The sequence below is a fragment of the Myodes glareolus genome, chromosome 21, assembly GCF_982192425.1.
Source record: "Myodes glareolus chromosome 21, mMyoGla1.1, whole genome shotgun sequence".
In the NCBI taxonomy this organism is placed as follows: Eukaryota; Metazoa; Chordata; class Mammalia; order Rodentia; family Cricetidae; genus Myodes; species Myodes glareolus.
The window spans coordinates 50,587,356-50,606,130 of record NC_142046.1 but is presented as its reverse complement, the minus strand read 5'-3'; the positions used below and the strand labels follow the sequence as shown (position 1 = coordinate 50,606,130).

Genomic DNA, 18,775 nt, shown 5'->3' with positions numbered 1-18,775 from the left:
GACCATACTTGACTGTTTTATGTGGTGCACACCTTTAATTCCTGCACTCAGGAGGGTGAGGCAGGTGGACTTTTGTGAGTTTGGGTCAGCCTGGTCTACAGAGGAAGTTCCATGACAGGCTGCAAAGCTACACAGAGAAACCCTGTCTTGAAAAACAAAACAAAACAAAATAAACAAACAAAAAATAAATTAAAAAAGTGAGTATTTTGCTTGAATGTTGGTCTGTGCATCACATACAGGCCAGGGATCCACTGGGTCAGAAAAGGGGTTCCTATCATCTCGATCCACTGTTACATGTGAGCTGCCACATGGGTGCTGGAGATCAAACCTTGGTCCTCTGGGAGAGCAGCCAGTCTCTTGACTGCATAGCCACCTCTCTGGCCCCTGTGGTTTTATTCTTGATATCTGAAATGCAGCTCAATTGTTTTGCTATCAAAGACTTTGTTTGTTTTTAAGTCTCACTGTGTTGCCCAAGCTCACTCCAAACTCATAGCAATTCTTCCCCCTTAACCCCTAAGGCGCTGGGATTATAGGCCTGCAAATCAGTTCTAACCTGTTGTCAAGTTCTTTTTTTTTAATTGATATTTATTGAGCTCTACATTTTTCTCTGCTCCCCTCCCTGCCTTTCCCCTCCCCCGCTTCAGTCCTCCCCCAAGGTCCTCATGCTCCCAATTTACTCAGGAGATCTATGTAAGTTACTCTTAGTGTCTGGAAGTGGTAGCGCACGCCTGTAGTCCCAGCTACTCCGGAGGCTGAGACAGGAGCATCACTTGGGTCCAGGAGCTCTGGGCTGTAGTGCACTATGCCGATCGGGTGTCCGGCACTAAGTTCGGCATCAATATGGTGACCTCCCGGGAGCAGGGGACCACCAGGTTGCCTAAGGAGGGGTGAACCGGCCCAGGTCGGAAACGGAGCAGGTCAAAACTCCCATGTTTTCAGGTTCTTAAAGGGTTGATCTTCTATTTCGGAGTTTCTTGGTCTTGCATGATTATTAACTGACTGTGATACACTGTCCTGTCTATTGCAAATGTTTATCAGAACCCTTGGCATCTAGACGGCAGTGACAACCAAAACTGTCTCTACCAATTGTCCCCAGGGACAGTGGAGAAAAACAATTGAGCTTTAGTGCACACTGAGAAGTTAACTGCGGGCCTGAAGAGGTTGCACTCTGCAACACTCGGATGATGTCTGGCACTTCCGGTACTCAAGATCTCAAGATCATCTCAGCATAAGGGGTAGCCAGCAAGCTCAGTATTTAGGCTCTGACTTGGGTGAAATGCCAGAAGCCAAATGAAGAGTATTTCCTGCTTAATTTCATTCATTTAGTCTCCCAGTACTTACTGAAGGACTGCTATGTATCAAGTCTTATACTAAGTTCTGGGGCCTGATGGTGAAGAAGTGAAGAAGAGAGACAAGCTTTTTTTTTGAAGGTCTTGGCTGAATTCTGTTGCATGCCTGAGATCTTTGAACACGGAAGGCTACATTTGCGTGTGACTGTGACTATGAGGTAGTTGTCCCTATGTAGGTTTTTTTTCTTTGTCTAGATAGTCTTTATTACAGAGCTTGATATAACCACAGTTTCTGAGATACAAGAAAGACTGGACGACTAGAATCTTGTTGGCCTTCAGTCCCTCAGGACTCTTTAACTAGCTTTTCACTGACTTTTACCTGCAGGTTGCTCCCCAGAGAGGAATTTGAAAGCTAGGACGTTGAACGTTCTGACCCTGCTGCTGTGTTTCTTTCCATCACTCTGCATTGTGAAATCTTCCTTAACAGGTGCTTGTGCCTCTGGCTGGGTCAGAGTGTATTTTCTTGCCTCGGCCCTGGAGACTCCCAGGAGTTCCTGTGACCTTATTAAATATTAAATTGTACTTTTGGGAGCTTTCTAATTTTACTTAACTTTTTCCCCGTCACTGAGACTTGTTAGAGCACTGATATTCTCTCTCTCTCTCTCTCTCTCTCTCTCCCTCCCTTCTTCCCTCTCTTTCTTTCAAGATTTATTTATTTATTATGTATAGAGTGTTCTGCCTGCGTGTATGCCTACAATCCAGAAGAGGACACCAGATCTCATCCTAGAAAGTTGCTGGGAATTGAATGTAGGACCCCTGGAGGAACAGCCTGGGCTCTTCACCTCTGAGCCGTTTCCCCAGCAAAGCGCTGATTTTCTTCATCTTTGCCAAGACTTTTTTTTTTTTTTAATTGTTATTGTTGCTTTGCTCTTGTGTGTTTGAGACAGGGTTTCTTTTCTCTGTGTAACCCTGGCTGTCCTAGAACTCGCTCTGTAGACCAGGCTAGCCTCCAACTCAGAGATCCCGCCTACCTCTACTTCCTCGGTGTTGGGAGTAAAGGTGTGCACTACCATGCACAGATTTCTACATGACTTTGTTCTGAAATCAAGGACCCTGCTGTTTGTTATATTATACCTAAGGTTGTTGTGGTTTTGGTACAGAAAATATGACTCCTGTGCAGATTGTCCATAAGGTCTTGCTGGGGGTTCATCGACCCTGACTACCCACTTCCCAGTGGGCAACTAACTAACTTATAGCTTAGACGTGACAAGTCTGAAGTTATTAGGAAAACAAAACAAAACAAAATCTCCAAACTTCTAAAAACAAAAGTGCCATAAATTTCTGGGCCTCAGTGGTAAAATATCTCTGATTCTCCTTCTTTTCTTCTTCTTCTTCCTCCTTCTCCTCCTCCTCCTCCTCTTCTTCCTCCTCCTCCTCCTCCTCCTCCTCCTCCTCCTCCTCCTCCTCTTCTTCTTCTTCTTCTTCTATTTTTTAAGACAAGAGCTTGACATGCAATGCTGACCTAGCACTTAGTATGTAGACTAGGCTCGGCTCACACTTCCAGTTAGCTTTTTTTATCTCTTTCCCAAGAGTTGGGATCACAGGCCTATTGGACCATATTTGATCTTCTCTGATATCTTTTGGTACTACACACACACACACACACACACACACACACACACACACACATATTCTGGTGTTAGGGATGGAACCCAGGGCTTTGGGTCTGCTGAGTGTTCTGCTTACCAATGAGTGAGCCACATTTCCATCCCTATTGTCACTTTTGATGAGGTTTATCTGGCTTTGTTTTGCAGGAGCGTCTCAGCTTCTCACTCTGTTGTAAGGGGATACCAGGTTAGGAACTACAATCAGGAGACCTGCCAGGAAGTTAGTGAACTCTGAAAACCTTTGGCTCTGTGCAAGATTTCTTACTTTTGCCTCCATGCTTAGGAACTCAGGTAGTGCTTTCAAAAACACATATATTTACATTTAAAAATTAAAATATAATAATTTCTCCCTTCCATTTCCTACTTCCAACCCCTCCCATATATCCCTCCCTGGTTCCCTTTCAAATTCATGGCTTCTTTTTCTTTGCACAGTCTCATTACATATATCTGTCAATGCATAACTGCATAAATACAACCTGCTGAGTTTCTTTAATGTTGCTATTACAAATGTAATTTCAGGGCTGACAATTTGGAATTGGATAACCAGTTGGGGAGGCTCCTTCTCGGGGATGACTAATTCTTCCTCTTTCAGAAGTCTTCAGTTGCCTGCAGTCTAGGGGTGGGGGCCCGTGACACTGCTCCCTTCCGTGATGGCATCTTTATTGGTATTGCCACCCTTCAGCTCCTGCTCAGGCCTGCACATTGTTGAGAAGTCGTGGGTGTCCTTTCCCTGTCATTTCTAGAAGACAAGATTTCACAGCAGATTTCCTCCTGGTCCTCTGACTCTCCCAATCTTCCCACCTCCTCTCTCAGAGTCCCTATGGCCTGACTGTTATGTGTTACACAGGACAGCATGGCTACTTGAGGCATTGTCTTAAAAACAAAACGAAGTAATTAAAAAAAAAATAAGGACTAGACAGATGGATCCATAGGTAAAGGTGCCTGCCACAAAGCTTGACAACCCGAATTTGGTCCACAGAACCCACATGGTGGAAGGAGAGAACCCCACTACAGAAATTGTGCTCTGACTTACACACGTGGCCTGGGACACGTGCCAGCATCCCTCCCCCAATAAAAAATGAATACATATAAGGACATTTGTTGTTGTTAAAACAAGTAGTTCTTTCCTGGACGGAAAACAGGTGGGAAGAGCAGCGTCAAGAGCAAGGAACCATTGATAAGGTTCTTGCTGTGATGCAGATGAGAGAGGCTGGTGACTATGACAATGATATTAAGGAAGTGAACGGAACTGGATTTTTGCGGAATTCATGATCCGCTGCATTTGGATGTAAGAAGCAGGAGGATCAAGAACATCTGAGGTGCGAGTGGATGGCGATGTTACTTCCTCAAGTCCTGGAGCTTACGACTCAGGCCGAATCCTGTAATGTTTATATTGGAGCTGTCCAGTTGGCAGCTGGGGCAGTGGTACTCGGGAGGAAATCCAGGGTCAGATTATTATTAATGGAAACTTGATTTTACTCAAGGGGATGGTATAACCTCATGATCAGAGCGGGGAGGGGGCATGAAATTGGCTCACGATAGAAGCAAATACCTGGATATATTTCTAATAATTTGATATTGAGATGAGGGGAGTAGGTTAATATAGATAACAAAAATGTCTATCAAGGAAGCTACTTGGCATAAATGTACTTACTCAGTAAAGTTCTCTTTGAGTGCTTTCCCCGTCCCCTTCCAGCGAGTGTCTGTGGAGCCCATGAAAACATATGGAGAGAGAAATGTGAAACAAATCATACTTTTGAACCAGATAGAAGTGATGCGATGCTGGCTTACAACCCAAATCACTTTGGGCCTTCCCAAAGAACTGGTTCACAGGCTTAATTCTCCAAATCTAGCCACAAGCATCTTAGGTATAAACAAATACCCAAGATAGACACTGTGCGGTGCAGACCTGAGTCTAGGGCTGTAGATCTGGAACTGCCTTGAGACAATGTTGTTTTTTTTTTTTTTTTTTTCTCTACTGGAAAAGTGTGAGGGAGGATGGATCACGCTGTCTTACTCACCCCCCCCATCCCCACCGTTTTTATGTCCCCCCTCCTCATTCTGCGTTATTCTGGGATTAACGCTGCGTGGTCCCCTACACAAACGCGGCCGGGCTGGTACGGTCAGTCTGAGCCCCGCTGTGCAACCACGTCTGGAATTCCGGTAAATTGGCAACACTAATGCACAAAGGCAGCAACAATGAGGAAAACCCTTCAGCGCAGAAAGGAATGTTTGGATCCCTGGACCGCCACAGTGAAAGGGGGCACACCACACACACACACACACACACACACACACACACACACACACATCATTCGCCTCCCGGGGCCGGGCTGAGGCTCCCTGCAACCGGTTGAGGGGCAAGGACGGAAGGACTCTGGATGATCATGCAGCCTCTGGAAGGCTTCGAGCCTGCATAAGCCCAGCGCGGTCTTGTACCATCGCTCTGGATCAGGCATAAATTATCCGCTGAGACTGGAGTGCAGCACCGTGCCCCCTCACCAGTCCCCACCCTTTGTCCCCTTTGCAAGTCTACTCTCCTCTAGGATCTTCAATTCTCCCTCCTCTTGAGCGCCGCACAGCAGGAGACTTTGACCAAGGCATCAAACTTACATTTCCCAGTCCGGGACATCACTATTATCACAATGCTGTTTGTTTTAAGTATTAAGTGTTTTTGTTTTTTTGTTTTTGTTTTTGTTTTGTGTGTGTGTGTGTGTCTGGATTTACCTTCCCAAAGTAACAATTTGTCTCCCATCTCCAAACTTCGCCAACTCAAGCCACGCTGCTGTGGTCAGCAGAGGCCCAGACTATGCATGCAAGGGCAGAAGAAGCCCGCAGTGACTGACAGGCTGTCACTCCAGGGAGGGGAGGCGGGGGGGGGGGGGGGGGGGGGAGGGGGGGAAGACCCTACTCGGGCACCACGTGGATAGCCGCCTCCCTACGTCACAGCCCTTTGCCTGAAGGAAATGACTCCTTGGATCAGGGCTCTACCGACCCGCTGTAGCTGCCGGGGCAAAAGATTTCGGAATGGTCTGAGCCCGGGAAACAGTCCATACTCCCGCGGGACTCCCAGCCATCTCAATCAATTGCACCAGCTGGCTAGTTTCAGCGCCGTTGCGTCTCGCACAGCTGGGGACCATGGCCTGAAGGGCTCGATTAAGGTCCACCCTCAGTTAACAAACAGGTTCAGTGTGGCCCCCAGGGAACCGCGGGATCCCCAAACCCCTGATGTTTCACTACTGGCATCACGGAGAAGACAGCCCCTCCTCCCAAGTTTTGTTCAAGATGAACGGAACTGTGAGAAGCTATCTGGCTGTGACACCTGTAGATGTAGCGCTCAAGAGGCTACATAGATATCGCCTCCACAGCAACGACAGAATTCACCCCCCCGCCCCAACACAACACAAGCAAAACCATGAAAGCAGCCTGCATCATGTCAGGGGAAAGCAGGGGCCCGAAAGAGCTTAGCGAGTTCAGGCCAGGGTTTGAAATTCATGGGAATCTCCAGCTCTTCTGTGCCTTTCCCTGGGTCGCTCTCTTCTTTTTTTTTTTCTCCTCTCCTCTCCTCTCCTCTCCTCTCCTCTCCTCTCCTCTCCTCTCCTCTCCTCTCCTCTCCTCTCCTCTCCTCTCCTCTCCTCTCCTCTCCTCTCCTCTCCTCTCCTCTCCTCTCCTCTCCTCTCCTCTTTCTGTCTCCCCCTCCCTCCCTGCCTCCCTCCCTCCTTTCTCGTCCTCTTCCTCCTCGTCCTCCTTCTCCAGAAAGGTTCTCTTTACTTTGCCCCGGCTGTCCTGGAGTTCTCTGCAGACCAGGCTAGCCTTGATCTCACAGAGATACACCCGCCTAGGTGCATCTAACTAGGGCTGGGATGAAAAGCATGCCCCACCACACTCCCAGCTTTTTTTTCTATTCCCTTCCCTTTTCATTGCTTTTCTTTCCTTTTTCATCTTTTCTTTTCTTTTTGTCGCTTCTCTTGACTCACCCCCCCCCCCCAATTTCCTTTCTATCTCCGTTCTCCAACTCTAGTTAAAAGTTCTAGAGTTTGTGTCGGTGGCAAATTTCTTCATTGGCCGTCTAGCCTGCCTGCGTCCCTGAGCAAATCTCTCTGAATGGCGAGGGCAGCGCTTACTCGTGTGTGAGTAGCGGTGATTGTCAGTGATTGAGTATGACTGTGGAATGTGCATGCGTGCGCGACTGAGGGGTACGAGCTCCCTAACTTGTGAGGCAGTGTGTGTGTGTGTGTGTGTGTGTGTGTGTGTGTGCCCGGTGCGTGAGCTCCTGGATGAGAACGTGCTCAAGGGTGCGCGCGTGTGGAGTGTGCATGTGCTATCGCGCAAGTGTTCGAGTGCCCACTCCTCCCCGAGTCGCAAAGTGCAGGGGGCGGGCCGGGCGGCAGGGGGCCTGGCCCATTGGATTCCCGCATGCTAGTTCCGGGGCGGTCTGGCCTAAAGCGCTTTATGCACTGTCTGGAGGGTGGGGACTGGCGCGGGTAGAAAACTGGATGCCTCAGGGATCCGGGCTGGCTTTCTGCCTCTCGCAGCCAGCGGAGTTGCTGAGCGAGACCCGCGATCCGCTGCGGAGTTGCTTCCTCCGGTACCTCCTGCGACGCGCGCCCACCTCCCGGGGAAGGAACGGCGAGGTCAGGGGCGCTCTCCGAAATGGAGCGCCCGGCCGCGGCGACAGCGTGGATGCTGCTGCTGGCGATAGTTGCCTACCTGGCGCCAGTCAGTGGCCAAGGTAAGCGGCCACCTGCAGGAGCCAGGCGTGCTGCGCGGTCCACCCTAGGCTTTTCAGAGGGGAGCGGGGCGAGGTTGAGCGGTGGCGAGATCCGCCGGGCTGAGCGCTCGGGTGACCCTAGGCGTGATAAACGCAGCGCGGTTCCTCTGCTGACTGGGGAACGCGTTCTCATAGACTTCTGTGACAGCTTTCCCCGCGGCGATTGCGCCTTTGTTCCCACGGGAATTAGTCCTGGCCCTCAACGCTTTTCAGGCTGGAACTTGGAGAATGAGGGTCTCCCGCGTGGGGTCTGCAGCTATCTTCTAGCTGGGACGGGGCCAGTCCGACACGCAGCTCCCAGCGCAATTTTCCACCTGCAGCTTCCGACCGGCGCGGGAGATCCGATCCCGTTGCGCGCCCGGGGCTGTTGGCCAGAGACTCCTTCCATCAGTGACGAAACTCCGTCCCGCGGTGACCCCCTTGAGACCGCAGCTTTTGATACCGATCACTTACGAAGCCAGATAAGGCCGCGAGGTGGGATTGGCAGAGAGGGAGAGAGCGACTGATACACTTAAGTACTTTCTTGAAGGCTTTCCCTTTCCTACCCGGAGCGGGTGCTTTTGTGTTGATGAATGGAGCTGGTTTGCTGCGCCGAGTTTTGGGGCTGGAATGCGGAGAGTTTCTAAGGTGCCTACAAACTTTTTCAAGTTGTCCGGGAGTTAGAGCCCCCAGTGAAACAGAGTAAAGAGAAAGAGAAGGAGGGGTGAGTTCAGAATAGGAAAGTATAAGAGAAGAAAATGAAAGACAAGCTAAAAGAAAAGAAATGAAGAGGACAGGAGAGCGAATGAAGAGAGAGAGAGAGAGAGAGAGAGAGAGAGAGAGAGAGAGAGAGAGAGAAACCCTCGAGTTCTTTCCCTGGCTTTCGTTGCTAGGTAGCAGCCTGGAGCTGCGTGTGACCGACCACCAGACAGACAGAGTGGACGCTGCTGCCACCGCAGGGACTAATCTGTCTGTGGGGATGGGCCAGTCCCCCCCTTTCCCCTCCCTCTTCTTCCCCCAACCGACAACTTAATTGCCCCACAATAAAAATGAAACCCCTATTGTTGCAGGATTAGTCAAAGCAATAAATTGATTTCCCTAGATCACATATTGGGGGTTGATGGGTGAGGACTGTGGAAGCCCCCATTTATAGAGGAGAGAGGGGAGGGCTTGTGGATGGGCCGTGGCATGTATTCAAATGGTTAATCTGCTTTTTTTCCCCCTCAATTCTTAGCATAAGCTCCTTAGAGGGAATCAAGTAATTATACAGCAACTCTGAGCAGCACCCATCTCAGACTTCCTGGGAAGTTTGGAAGCGCCAGGCTTGCAAAAATCTTTCGAAAGGGAGGGGTGGGTGGCAGGAGAAGAGGACTAACAATTCTTGCTTTGGTCATCTTTCTGAAGTATTGGAAACATGGAAAAGGGATTTACTGTTATTGTGTGTGGGGGAGGTAGGGAGAGTTCACAAGTGTTTAGGGTTATATATCATGCACTAAATATAGCCGCAGTGTTTAGTGTACTTTTTTGTCTCTGTCTGGAAAGTTTCTATCCAAAGTGTAATATCCAAAAATCTGGGAAGGATTCTGCAGGTCTTTAAGCAGATATGGTAGTGTAATGTTCACCTAACACGGTTAAGTTCTTCAGGCTTCCCCCACTCCCCACACAGAAAGCCCTGACTGACCTCGAACTTTGTAGATCATATTGGCTTGGAACTCAGTTCGGCCTGCCTCTGCGTCCTGAGCGCTGGGATTAGGTGTGCAATGCCGGGAGTTCCTCAGGCTTTGAAGAAGACTTAGAACCCAAGTCTCATCATTCTTCATCTTGGTATTTGGTTATTTTAATGTTTTTTTTTTATAAACCAGTGTGTCTCTGTGTAGTCCAGATTGATCTGCAGTCACTGCTGGCTGTGATCCTCCTGTCTCAGCTTCTTGAATCAGGTTTAAAGAGGACGCTGCCATACCTGGCAGACGCTCAGATTCTACTCCATTGACAGAGTGAGAATGTCTTGGTATGGATGACCATGGGGAGGTAAATTATGTAAAATACTTAGCCCAGTGAAAAGAAACTAGACGATGAAAATAAACTAGTGGCTTGTCTTTTATTTGTCAGCATGTTTTCAAAGACACAGAAAAGGATTTTTTTTTTTTAAAAAAAACATGTATTCATGTATGTGGGAATGTCCATGCCTGTGGAAGGTAATGTGGATCCCGAGATCCAACTCAAGTGGCCAGGCGTGGTGGTGAGCACCTTTACCTGCTGCTCTCGATCTTGAGCATTCTCATTCTCAGTTTTTTCAGGATTCCCTAGACCTTAGGATGTATTTTGAAATGATTCCTTCCTTCCCCTTTTATTTTTTAAGAATCTGCTATCCATCTTAAATTGATATTCTTTAATCTGATACAGTTTGCTAATTGGCTTAAATTACCCATTTAGTGGGCCCTGTAATAATTAAGGCTGCATATTTTTGGTCCCTCACCTGCCTCACCTTATTTGCTGTGGGTGGTTTCTACTTCTGCTTGCATTGCTTTTAGGTTATTATAGGCTTCTGCCCCAACTCTTCAATCTTCTTGGAATGGAAGCATCTGTAGCTGGAGGGAATCTTAGGGATCTAAGTCTGTGTGTTGTTTTCTGCTGATGGGTGGTTAACCCAGCAGGGAGGAGCGAGGAAAGAGTGGAAAGAATGGGGTTAAGTTCCTGGCCTAAGGGCAATGTGATCTGTGATAGAGCCCAGATGGAGTCAGTTTCTCTTTGTTTATCTCCGTTTTTTTAGATGTCCCCACCCTCCTTGGTTGAGACTTTTAGATTCCTTTCTGGTGAACCACGCTTATCAGATGGAGCAGAGAAAGACAAGTAGATGACCTTGGCAGTCTTTAATGAGACTGACTGTGCCAAAGAGGCCTGAGCAGGAGGTCCACCAGGCCAAAGAGGAATCCATTTATAGGTTAAGGTAGGCTCAGGACCTCAGCTTCCAGCTTGGTCTAGAACTTACGCCACATCAGTGCCCCAACATCTTCAGATCCTTTTTGTAAATAATTGGGGCATCAGTGCTGCAGAACTGAAGTCTGGGGAATTATTAGGCCCTGGTTAATCACTGGCTCTAGACAAGCCCTTTGAGAACACTGGCCTAGCTGGGTGGTAGTGGCACGTGCCTTTAGTTGAATCTTTAGTTCGGGACAATCCTGTCTACAAGAGCTAGTTCCAGGACAGGCTCCAAAGCTACACAGAAAAACCCTGTCTCTTAAAAAAACAAAAACAAACAAACACTGGCCTGGTGGTTGCACACATCTTTAATCCCAGCAGAGCTAAGTAGTAAAACCAAAAAACAAGAAAAACAAACAACAACAACAAATGCTCCTTTAAAAAATTTTGAATGCAATTTTATTATATTTAAAAATACTGACATCTAGAACCTACTTTACAGTATTTTAAAAACATTGTCATTGACTTTGGCTATTAAGTCTTATCAGCTAAAACAGGGTAAGAAGCAATTATAGGGTACTTAGGAAACGCTCATTTCTTCATTCTGACCCTAGGGATCAAAGGCTGGGGCTTGGGCATGCTAAGCATTGCCTTGCCTCTGGCTACAAGAGCCCCCAGGCCACAAATAACTGAATCCAAAACAAGGGAGCCAAGGGAGTCAGGTGTGGTAGGGTGTCCCCCCCCTTTTTTAAAAAAAACTTTCAAGACAGGGTTTCTCTATGTAACAATCCTGACTGTCCTGGAACTGACTCTGTAGACTAGGCTGACCCCGAACTCAGATATCCTGCCTCTGCTTCCTGAGGGCTGGGTTAAAGGCAATCACCACCACTTTCCGCCCTTGTTATTTTTTGAGACAATGTATGCAGTCTTGGCTGGCCTGGCATGCACACCTACCTCTGGGCTGTGTTTGAAGGCAGATGTTGGAGCATGTGTTTTAATTCTAGAATTAGGGGAGGTAGAGGCAGTAGGATCAGAAGCTCATGCCTAGCTTCAGTTAAATGGGAAATTCCAAGTCAGCCTGGGCTACTTGAGACCTCTCCTCCAACTGTACATTCTTACTCTACACACACACACACACACACACACACACACACACACACACTCACACACACGGATTCTGAGTGTGAGTGTGGAACACCTACAAACACACCAGTTGTTCACCTCTGCTCTAGAATGGAGAAAACGAGATGGAAGAAGCACTCGTTGACTGGCACAACTGGAATGGTTTTCATAGTAACTTTAAATCTGAAGAGATAAAAGGAATCGCCACTACTGTGCTATGCCTTGCAAATCCATAGTGTGTAGGTGAGCTGGTAGCCAGGGAAGGAGTTGGGATTTCATAATTAAAATTTCATAATTAAACTCCACTGTAAGGCTCTGACATCGTCATTCTCTGGTTTCGGATTAGCCCTCCCAGGACCTCGCTGGTTTAAGGAAGATTTGACATGCCTCTGTGTCAGCTTTGGGTTTCTATTTGAAAATGATTAGTAGTGGTTTGTTTTGAAATGCCAAGTTTGCTTTAGTGTTCTGTAGAGGTTCATGAAGAAGTGGGCGGTGCTTGGAATTTTGGATTGAAACTCTTGGTTTGAATCCTACTTATTTTTTTTTTCCTTATTACCCAAGAAAATCAGTGTTCTGCTTGAGGAACTCTTGTCTATAAAATGGGCTTCACATCCATTTCACAGAGTGGTTGCACAGAGTAAATTCGGGAAATAGCTAATAGACAGTGTCTAGTATCATTCATTTGATTACATTTCAATGGCTTTTCTTAATTGTAAGTTTATTGGACAATTGATCACCTTACTCAGGGGATGAGGTGTTCCTATTGGTTGTGACCTTGCAGACAAAGTGTGGACCTCAGGAAGAAAATAGGGTAAGGTTGGGAAGAGAACAGTGAACACAGGCCGAACTGTAGATCAGATACAAAACCTTATTCGATGAAATTGGTTAATGACGCTATTTTCATTTTGAATGTGCAGGCAGACCTGAGAGGCGTGTGGAATTTTTCCTAGAGCTGGCACTCCCAAGCTAACATGAGTTGAAAGGAGGAGGAAAGTATTAGGAACAGTAAAGTAAAAGACAGGACATTCTGTGTTCCTGGAACCGTGTCGCAACTTTACTACTGCTGTGGCCATACTAAAGATTAATTCTATAGGTTCCTGCGTGCCAGGCAGTTCCTCTACCATAGAGCCACAACTCCAACCAACCCCGCATTTCAAGTTTAGAAGAGCTGCTAGAGAGTTTATTTGCCAACTAAAGTTTTTCTCTTCTCTTTTGGTTTCAGGAGACAAAATTTCTCTGTAGTCTTGCTGTCCTAGAACTTGCTCTGTAGACCAGGCTGGCCTTGAATTCACATCACAGATCTACCTGCCTCTCCATCTCTTGAGTGCTGGGATTAAGGGCATGTATCGCTAGCGTCGGGTCCCATTTGGAGAACGCGAAGAGAAAAGGAAAGTTTGGGAAAATGAGTGGCAAGGTCAGAGCGTGGAATTCTTCAGTCCATTGTACAGCTTCACTTGCTGTGGTTTCGTTTCTAGTTTATCATTTATTTGTTTGGTTTCTGGACTTAGTCCTTGTTCCAAGCTCTTGATCAGTACTATGGGGGATGAGCTAGAAGGAAACAGAAGCATCTGGAGATGGGTTAAGATCTGTGGAGACAGAATACATCTTGATACCTATAGTTCCTAGCAAAGTCAGAGGCTTGTTCTGTAAATGGTAGAAAATATTTTTCTTGCCAGATAAATTTACTTTGTTGATTTGTTACTTTGTCAGTCCTTAATCAAAATCTGTGATAGATGCTAAGAAAATGGAGACATTCTCTTTCCTAAAGTGCAGCGGTCGCCTGTGATTTACGAGGACAGCAATAAAAAACGTCTCTCCCAGAAAATGACAGTAATCTAGGTGTCCTGGAGCTCACTCTGCAGACCAGGCTGGCCTTGAACTCAAGAGATCTGCTGGCCTCTGCTGGGATTAAAGGTGTGCACCACCACTGCCCAGCTGACAGTATGCAGTTTTTTTTAAACTCTGAAATCTCAATGTGTCTCACCAATAGCCCTCAGATCAGGCTGGACCCCAAGATTATAAGAAACAGTAAGAAATGAATGTAAGAAGAAAAGGTCTTCAATGCAGTCTGTTGCATTGAAAAGTTAAGCCACTGTTACTATGGATACAATGACTTGTCTGTGGATCTTGGGATCCCAGTTTGTAAGCAATAACCAAAGGGCTCTTTCAAGTGGATGTATGGACAGCCAGGGATTCCTCCTAACTTTGAAAATGAGACTTTATTTATCACCTAATGCTGAGGCCCACGATGTGGCAATGCGAATACTTCTGAGGGTCCAAAGGATGCTGAAACCTGAAAAAGATGTGCCTACTATTCTGTTAGGCTAGAATTTCTTGAATCCTCATAAGGATAATTGTCTATTAAGTAGCAAACATGTGCATGTAATTTGGGAGCAATTCTGTGACTTTTTTTTTTTTAACAAGGACAGTTTTCTGATAAAGCTGAAAAAATTTTCATGTCCTTAAATACAGCTGACAGTATGGAGAGATGACTCAGTGGTTAAGAACACTGGCTGCTCTTTCCAGTGGACCCGGGTTTAATTCCCAGTACCCACATGGCAGCTGAAAATTGTAACTCCAGTTCCAGGGGATCTGACACCATCTGTCACCTTCACTCCAATGCACATAAAGTAAATCTAAATAAGTTATTAAAAAAATTTTGAGACAGGGTCTTTCTATTTAGACTAGGCTAGTGTTTGCCTCTGCCTTCTGAGGTTCAGGGCATGTACCACCATGATTGACAGCTTAATTTTTTTTTTTTTTCGAGACAAGGTTTTTCTGTAGCTTTGGAGCCTGCCCTGGAACTAGCTCTTGTAGACCAGGCTGGCCACGAGCTCACAGAGATCCACCTGCCTCTGCCTCTGGGATTAAAGTGCTGGGACTAAAGGCGTGCACCACAGCCTGGCTGACAGCTTAATTCTTGTTAACCCAGGCTAACCTTGAACTCCCGATCCTCCGGCACTTACCTGCCAAGTGCTGGAATGGTAGGTGTTACTACCATACACAACTACGTTTTTGGTCTTTTTGAGGTTTTGTCTTGTAGCCCAGGCTAGCCTGGAACCATTATGTAGCTAACTCAGGCTAGCCTTGAACTCTCGGGCACTCTTAACCTCCCGTGTCGTGGGTACAGAAATTACAGGGCCTGATGATGCATTGAATTTAAGACTGGGTATATTTGATCTGGGATATGCCAACAGTGGCTATATTTTATTTAACCTTACTAAAGGGAAGAAGAAAAGTAGCTGGCATGGGCTTTGGCATTCTTTTAATTCTGATGTGGGGCAGGGTGTGGAGAATACTTTTTGTTGAAAGAAACAAGTAGAAAACCCAGCCCACACTGGATAAAACAATAGAGTATTTCCTGGCTCCTGGATATGAAAAGTCCCGAGCTGAAGTAGAGTTTAGGTGAGGTTCAGCAAGCCTTCCTTTCTTTTCATTTGTGTTTTTCTACCCTCTCTTCCTCTCAGGTGTCAGGTTTGTCTTCAGTCAGCTTTCCTACGGTTGTAATGCCAGAACAAATGGCTTACATGTATTCTCGGGCTTGTCTGGGGAAATGAAACCTGGAAGGCTTCTTCCCTACCTACCCTGTCTCTACCCTGCTCGTTCTTCTCTTTGCTCTTAGCTCTTGCCGTGTATCCCAGGCTGGTCTTGGGCCACTTACTTGATCCTCGGTGTGGCCAGCTTCACAACTGTGAACCGCCAATGTTTGACTTCAGTTAGGCCTTCATTTGCCCTGGGATGGCCTGGCACTGCTGGCATTTCTGCCTCTTCCTCCCAAGTCTGGAGTAGTAGACGTGAGCCACCATGTCAGGCGTCAGATATCTTCCTAAAAGTCTAACTACTTTACTAACTTCAATAACTTAGAATGCTATAATTTCTAAAGACTTCTGGTAGATGTCAGCCAGCTCTCCAAGCCTCACATAGTCAAATCTACCGAGAAGCTTAATAAAGCCTTTAATAAACTCATAGGGCGGAGCCGCTAAATCAGAGACATGGAATCTGTATTTTGAAGAGTTTCCAGGTAGAACTGGGCCCAGACAGTTTAAGAACAACATTATTGGGAGTCTCTCTTATTTTTTAATTTTGCAAACTGAGACTTAGAGATGAACTTGCATCCCTAGTGCAGCCCATTGGCTTCCAGGACAACTTTCTGCTCTGCGGTTGCCATGGCAGCCCATTTGTAGCCTTAGAATTTGGATCGCACCGCCTCCTCCTGGTCCTTCAGGCCTCTCATTCACATCCTCAGCAGGTATTTCAGAATCGTTGTTCAAGTCACTTCCTCCTTACACGCTCAGCAGCTGGGCCTCCTGCACCTCGCTCTGCAAAGCCCTGATCACGGTGAAAACCAGTTCTTCACAGTTGCATCTCTGTCTAAATTTGCAGGAGAATAGCATGCACAGTGTTAAACTAAAGACATGAACCTCAAGGTTACAAGTACAAGATTGTGTGTGTGTGTGTGTGTGTGTGTGTGTGCACGTGCGTGCAGGCCACCTGTATCCTGAGATGACAGTCAGCTCACTGAATGTCCGCTGAGTCTTTTCTGATTGGTTCACTTCACGTTCTCCATTACATCACTCACCATCTGAGGTATATAACAGAACTTATACTTGTTCACTTTTTGTCTTCTCTAAGAGGTAAATTCTCGAGGCAGGGATTTTCATTTCTTTTAATCATTGTTTTATCCATAGGGCTCCACAACAGGCAAGTCCAATGGATGTGTGCACTGACGTCCCGTGAACATTAAGAGTTGGAATCCTCAACAGCTGAGTGTTATTATATCAGTGATCCCAGTTACACTGGCGTCTGAGGCAGGAGGATTGCAAATTTGAAGTCAGCCTGGGCAATCTAGAATGAACTTTTCTCAATCATTTTAACCAGGCATAACTCATGCCTGTAACCACAGCATTTGGGAGCCTGAGGCAGGAAGAATTGGCCTGTTCCAGGCCACTCTATATACTATAGTGAGATTCTGTTTAAAAGTTTGAAAAAGTAGGGTTGTTGGTATAACTTAGTTTTTAGGGTGCTTTCCTGGCAGGCACCCCCAGCACCACAAACTATGTGGTGGTACTCCTGTAATTCAAGAACTTGCTAGATGCAGAAAAGTCAGACATTCAAGGTCATCCTTGTGGGTATCTATCTATCTGTCTGTCTGTCTGTCTGTCTGTCTATCATCTATCTATTCTATTATCTATCTGTCAGTCTGTCTGCCTGTCTATCTCTGTACTTACATGAGCAAACACACTGTACAAAGCTAGGACTTTTAAAAATGTGCTCAGTGGAAGAGCACATATACAAAAACTTTGAATTCAACCCCCAGTACTGAAAAGGGGCAGAGCCTCCTACCCTGAATTTTCCACCCCTTAATATCTTAGAGAGGCCCCTTTTAGATTCTGAGGGAGGAAAAAGAAAATTGTTGTCCCTATCAAAACAAGTGGCTTAGCAACACTTTCTCTCCATGTGAACCCCCACACCCACTCCACCCCACGGGTGACCCCCCAGTGCCTTTGAGAGTCGCTGCGTCTTCATTCCTTCTGAAGCTTCCCTCCAGATCCCTGGTTATCCTGTGAGAATTCCCCTGGACACACACAATGGGTCATTCTGCCATTTTTGCTCCACATTTGATACAGTAGCGCTTACAAAAAGATAAGCCCAAGTTTTTCCTCGTCCTGTTAGCGGACTGTCATTCTGTATTTAAACAGAGCACAAAAGAAAGCTGCCTGGGACCCTGGTACAGTGAAAACAGCTACTAGACAAAAGGCTCTGGCTGAAGAGGGGAGTGGCTTCCCCACTCTAGGGGGCAGCTGACTGAGGCGGGACGAGCCCCGGGTGCCCAGGCAGAGCCCTGTTTCTGATGGATGAAGGAAAAATAGGCCTGAAGAAAGGGGCCCAGGCTGCCGATAAAGGCCAAAGCTACTTGCCCTGTGGCCACAGACTTTCTTCTTGGCAGCATTGAAAATGGTTCAGTTGGTAAAAGTGTTTGTCTTGCAAGCATAAGTTCAGTCTCCCACACCCACGGAAAAAGGTGGGCTTGTTATTTCAGCACGGGAGAAACAGGGAGACCTGCAAACCTAGATTAGTGGGTCTCGCCCCAGGCCTTTTTTTTTTTTTTTTTTTTTTTTAAATGGGTGAATAGCTCCCCAGGTGGACTTCTGACCTCCTCTACATAAAAATAGACTGGAAAGCTAGAGAAATGGTTCAGCCATTAAAGTCAAGGCTCACCCCCCCCCCCCCCGCCCCAAATTAGGTTGGAGACAAGGAATGACTGAGTAACATAGGTAAAAAGCTGGGAAAATGAGCTCAGTAATCATGACTGAATTTTATTTCTGAGACAGGTTTTTCTCAAGTGACTAAATTTTTAAGTATTTGTTCCTAACTATTTTTCAGATTTAAGTTCACCTGCTTTATTAGTAACAAAATTCCTTCATTTGTTTTTATGAGGTAGGGCTTCTCTGTGTAGCCCTGGCTGCCCTGGAATTCCCAGTATAGGCCAGGTTGCCCTCGAACTCCTTGAGATCCACCTGCCTCTGACTTCAGAGTGCTGGGATTAAGGTGTGCACCACCACCACCCAGCCTGAAATGTTATGAGTAAAGGACTAAGGCAAGACAGGTGGGCTTGTCTGGTATTAAGTGGCGGAACTAAAATCGGAGCCCAGAATGCCGACTCTCTCACATGCTCACACCGCGGATAAGTCAGAGAAAGTAGAAGAAAGTAGAAGACAATTCCCCCGTGCGTCGTCAAACAAACCCTCCCTTGTATTGTGATTAGGTGACCTCACTACAGAGCGGCTAGACCTTTGGATCTGTTTGTTCTGCTTTTGGCAGTTCCCTCATGCATATTCCATGTATCGATGTTCATCTTACTCAGGGGCGATGAAACCAGGAGCTGTAATACTTCGATTCCCTTGACATATCCTTGGTGTTGAAAAATATTTCTTCTCTTACCCGCCTCCTCCCATGCTATGCTGTCTTTCTGTCCACTGAACTTCTTCTAGCTCCCATTTTGTTACCTAGGAGAGCTGTTTCCCCCA

General features: G+C 46.6%; 1 protein-coding gene, 1 non-coding gene and 1 pseudogene across 2 annotated transcripts in view; 2 read left to right on the top strand and 1 right to left on the bottom strand.

Annotated features, from left to right (window-relative positions):
* The window catches only part of LOC125394891 (cofilin-1 pseudogene), a 29,436-nt pseudogene extending 23,340 nt beyond the window's left edge, over positions 1–6,096 (bottom strand).
* Positions 708–1,018, top strand: LOC146890416 (signal recognition particle RNA). The gene has a single exon (XR_014998928.1).
* Positions 6,097–7,543: 1,447 nt separating the features above from the next.
* The window catches only part of Lrp2 (LDL receptor related protein 2), a 121,737-nt gene continuing 110,505 nt past the window's right edge, over positions 7,544–18,775 (top strand). The window contains exon 1 of the mRNA XM_048426082.3: positions 7,544–7,688. Coding sequence (XP_048282039.3) covers positions 7,610–7,688 — 79 coding nt within the window. The 5' untranslated portion in view covers positions 7,544–7,609. The remainder of the gene's footprint in view (positions 7,689–18,775) is intronic.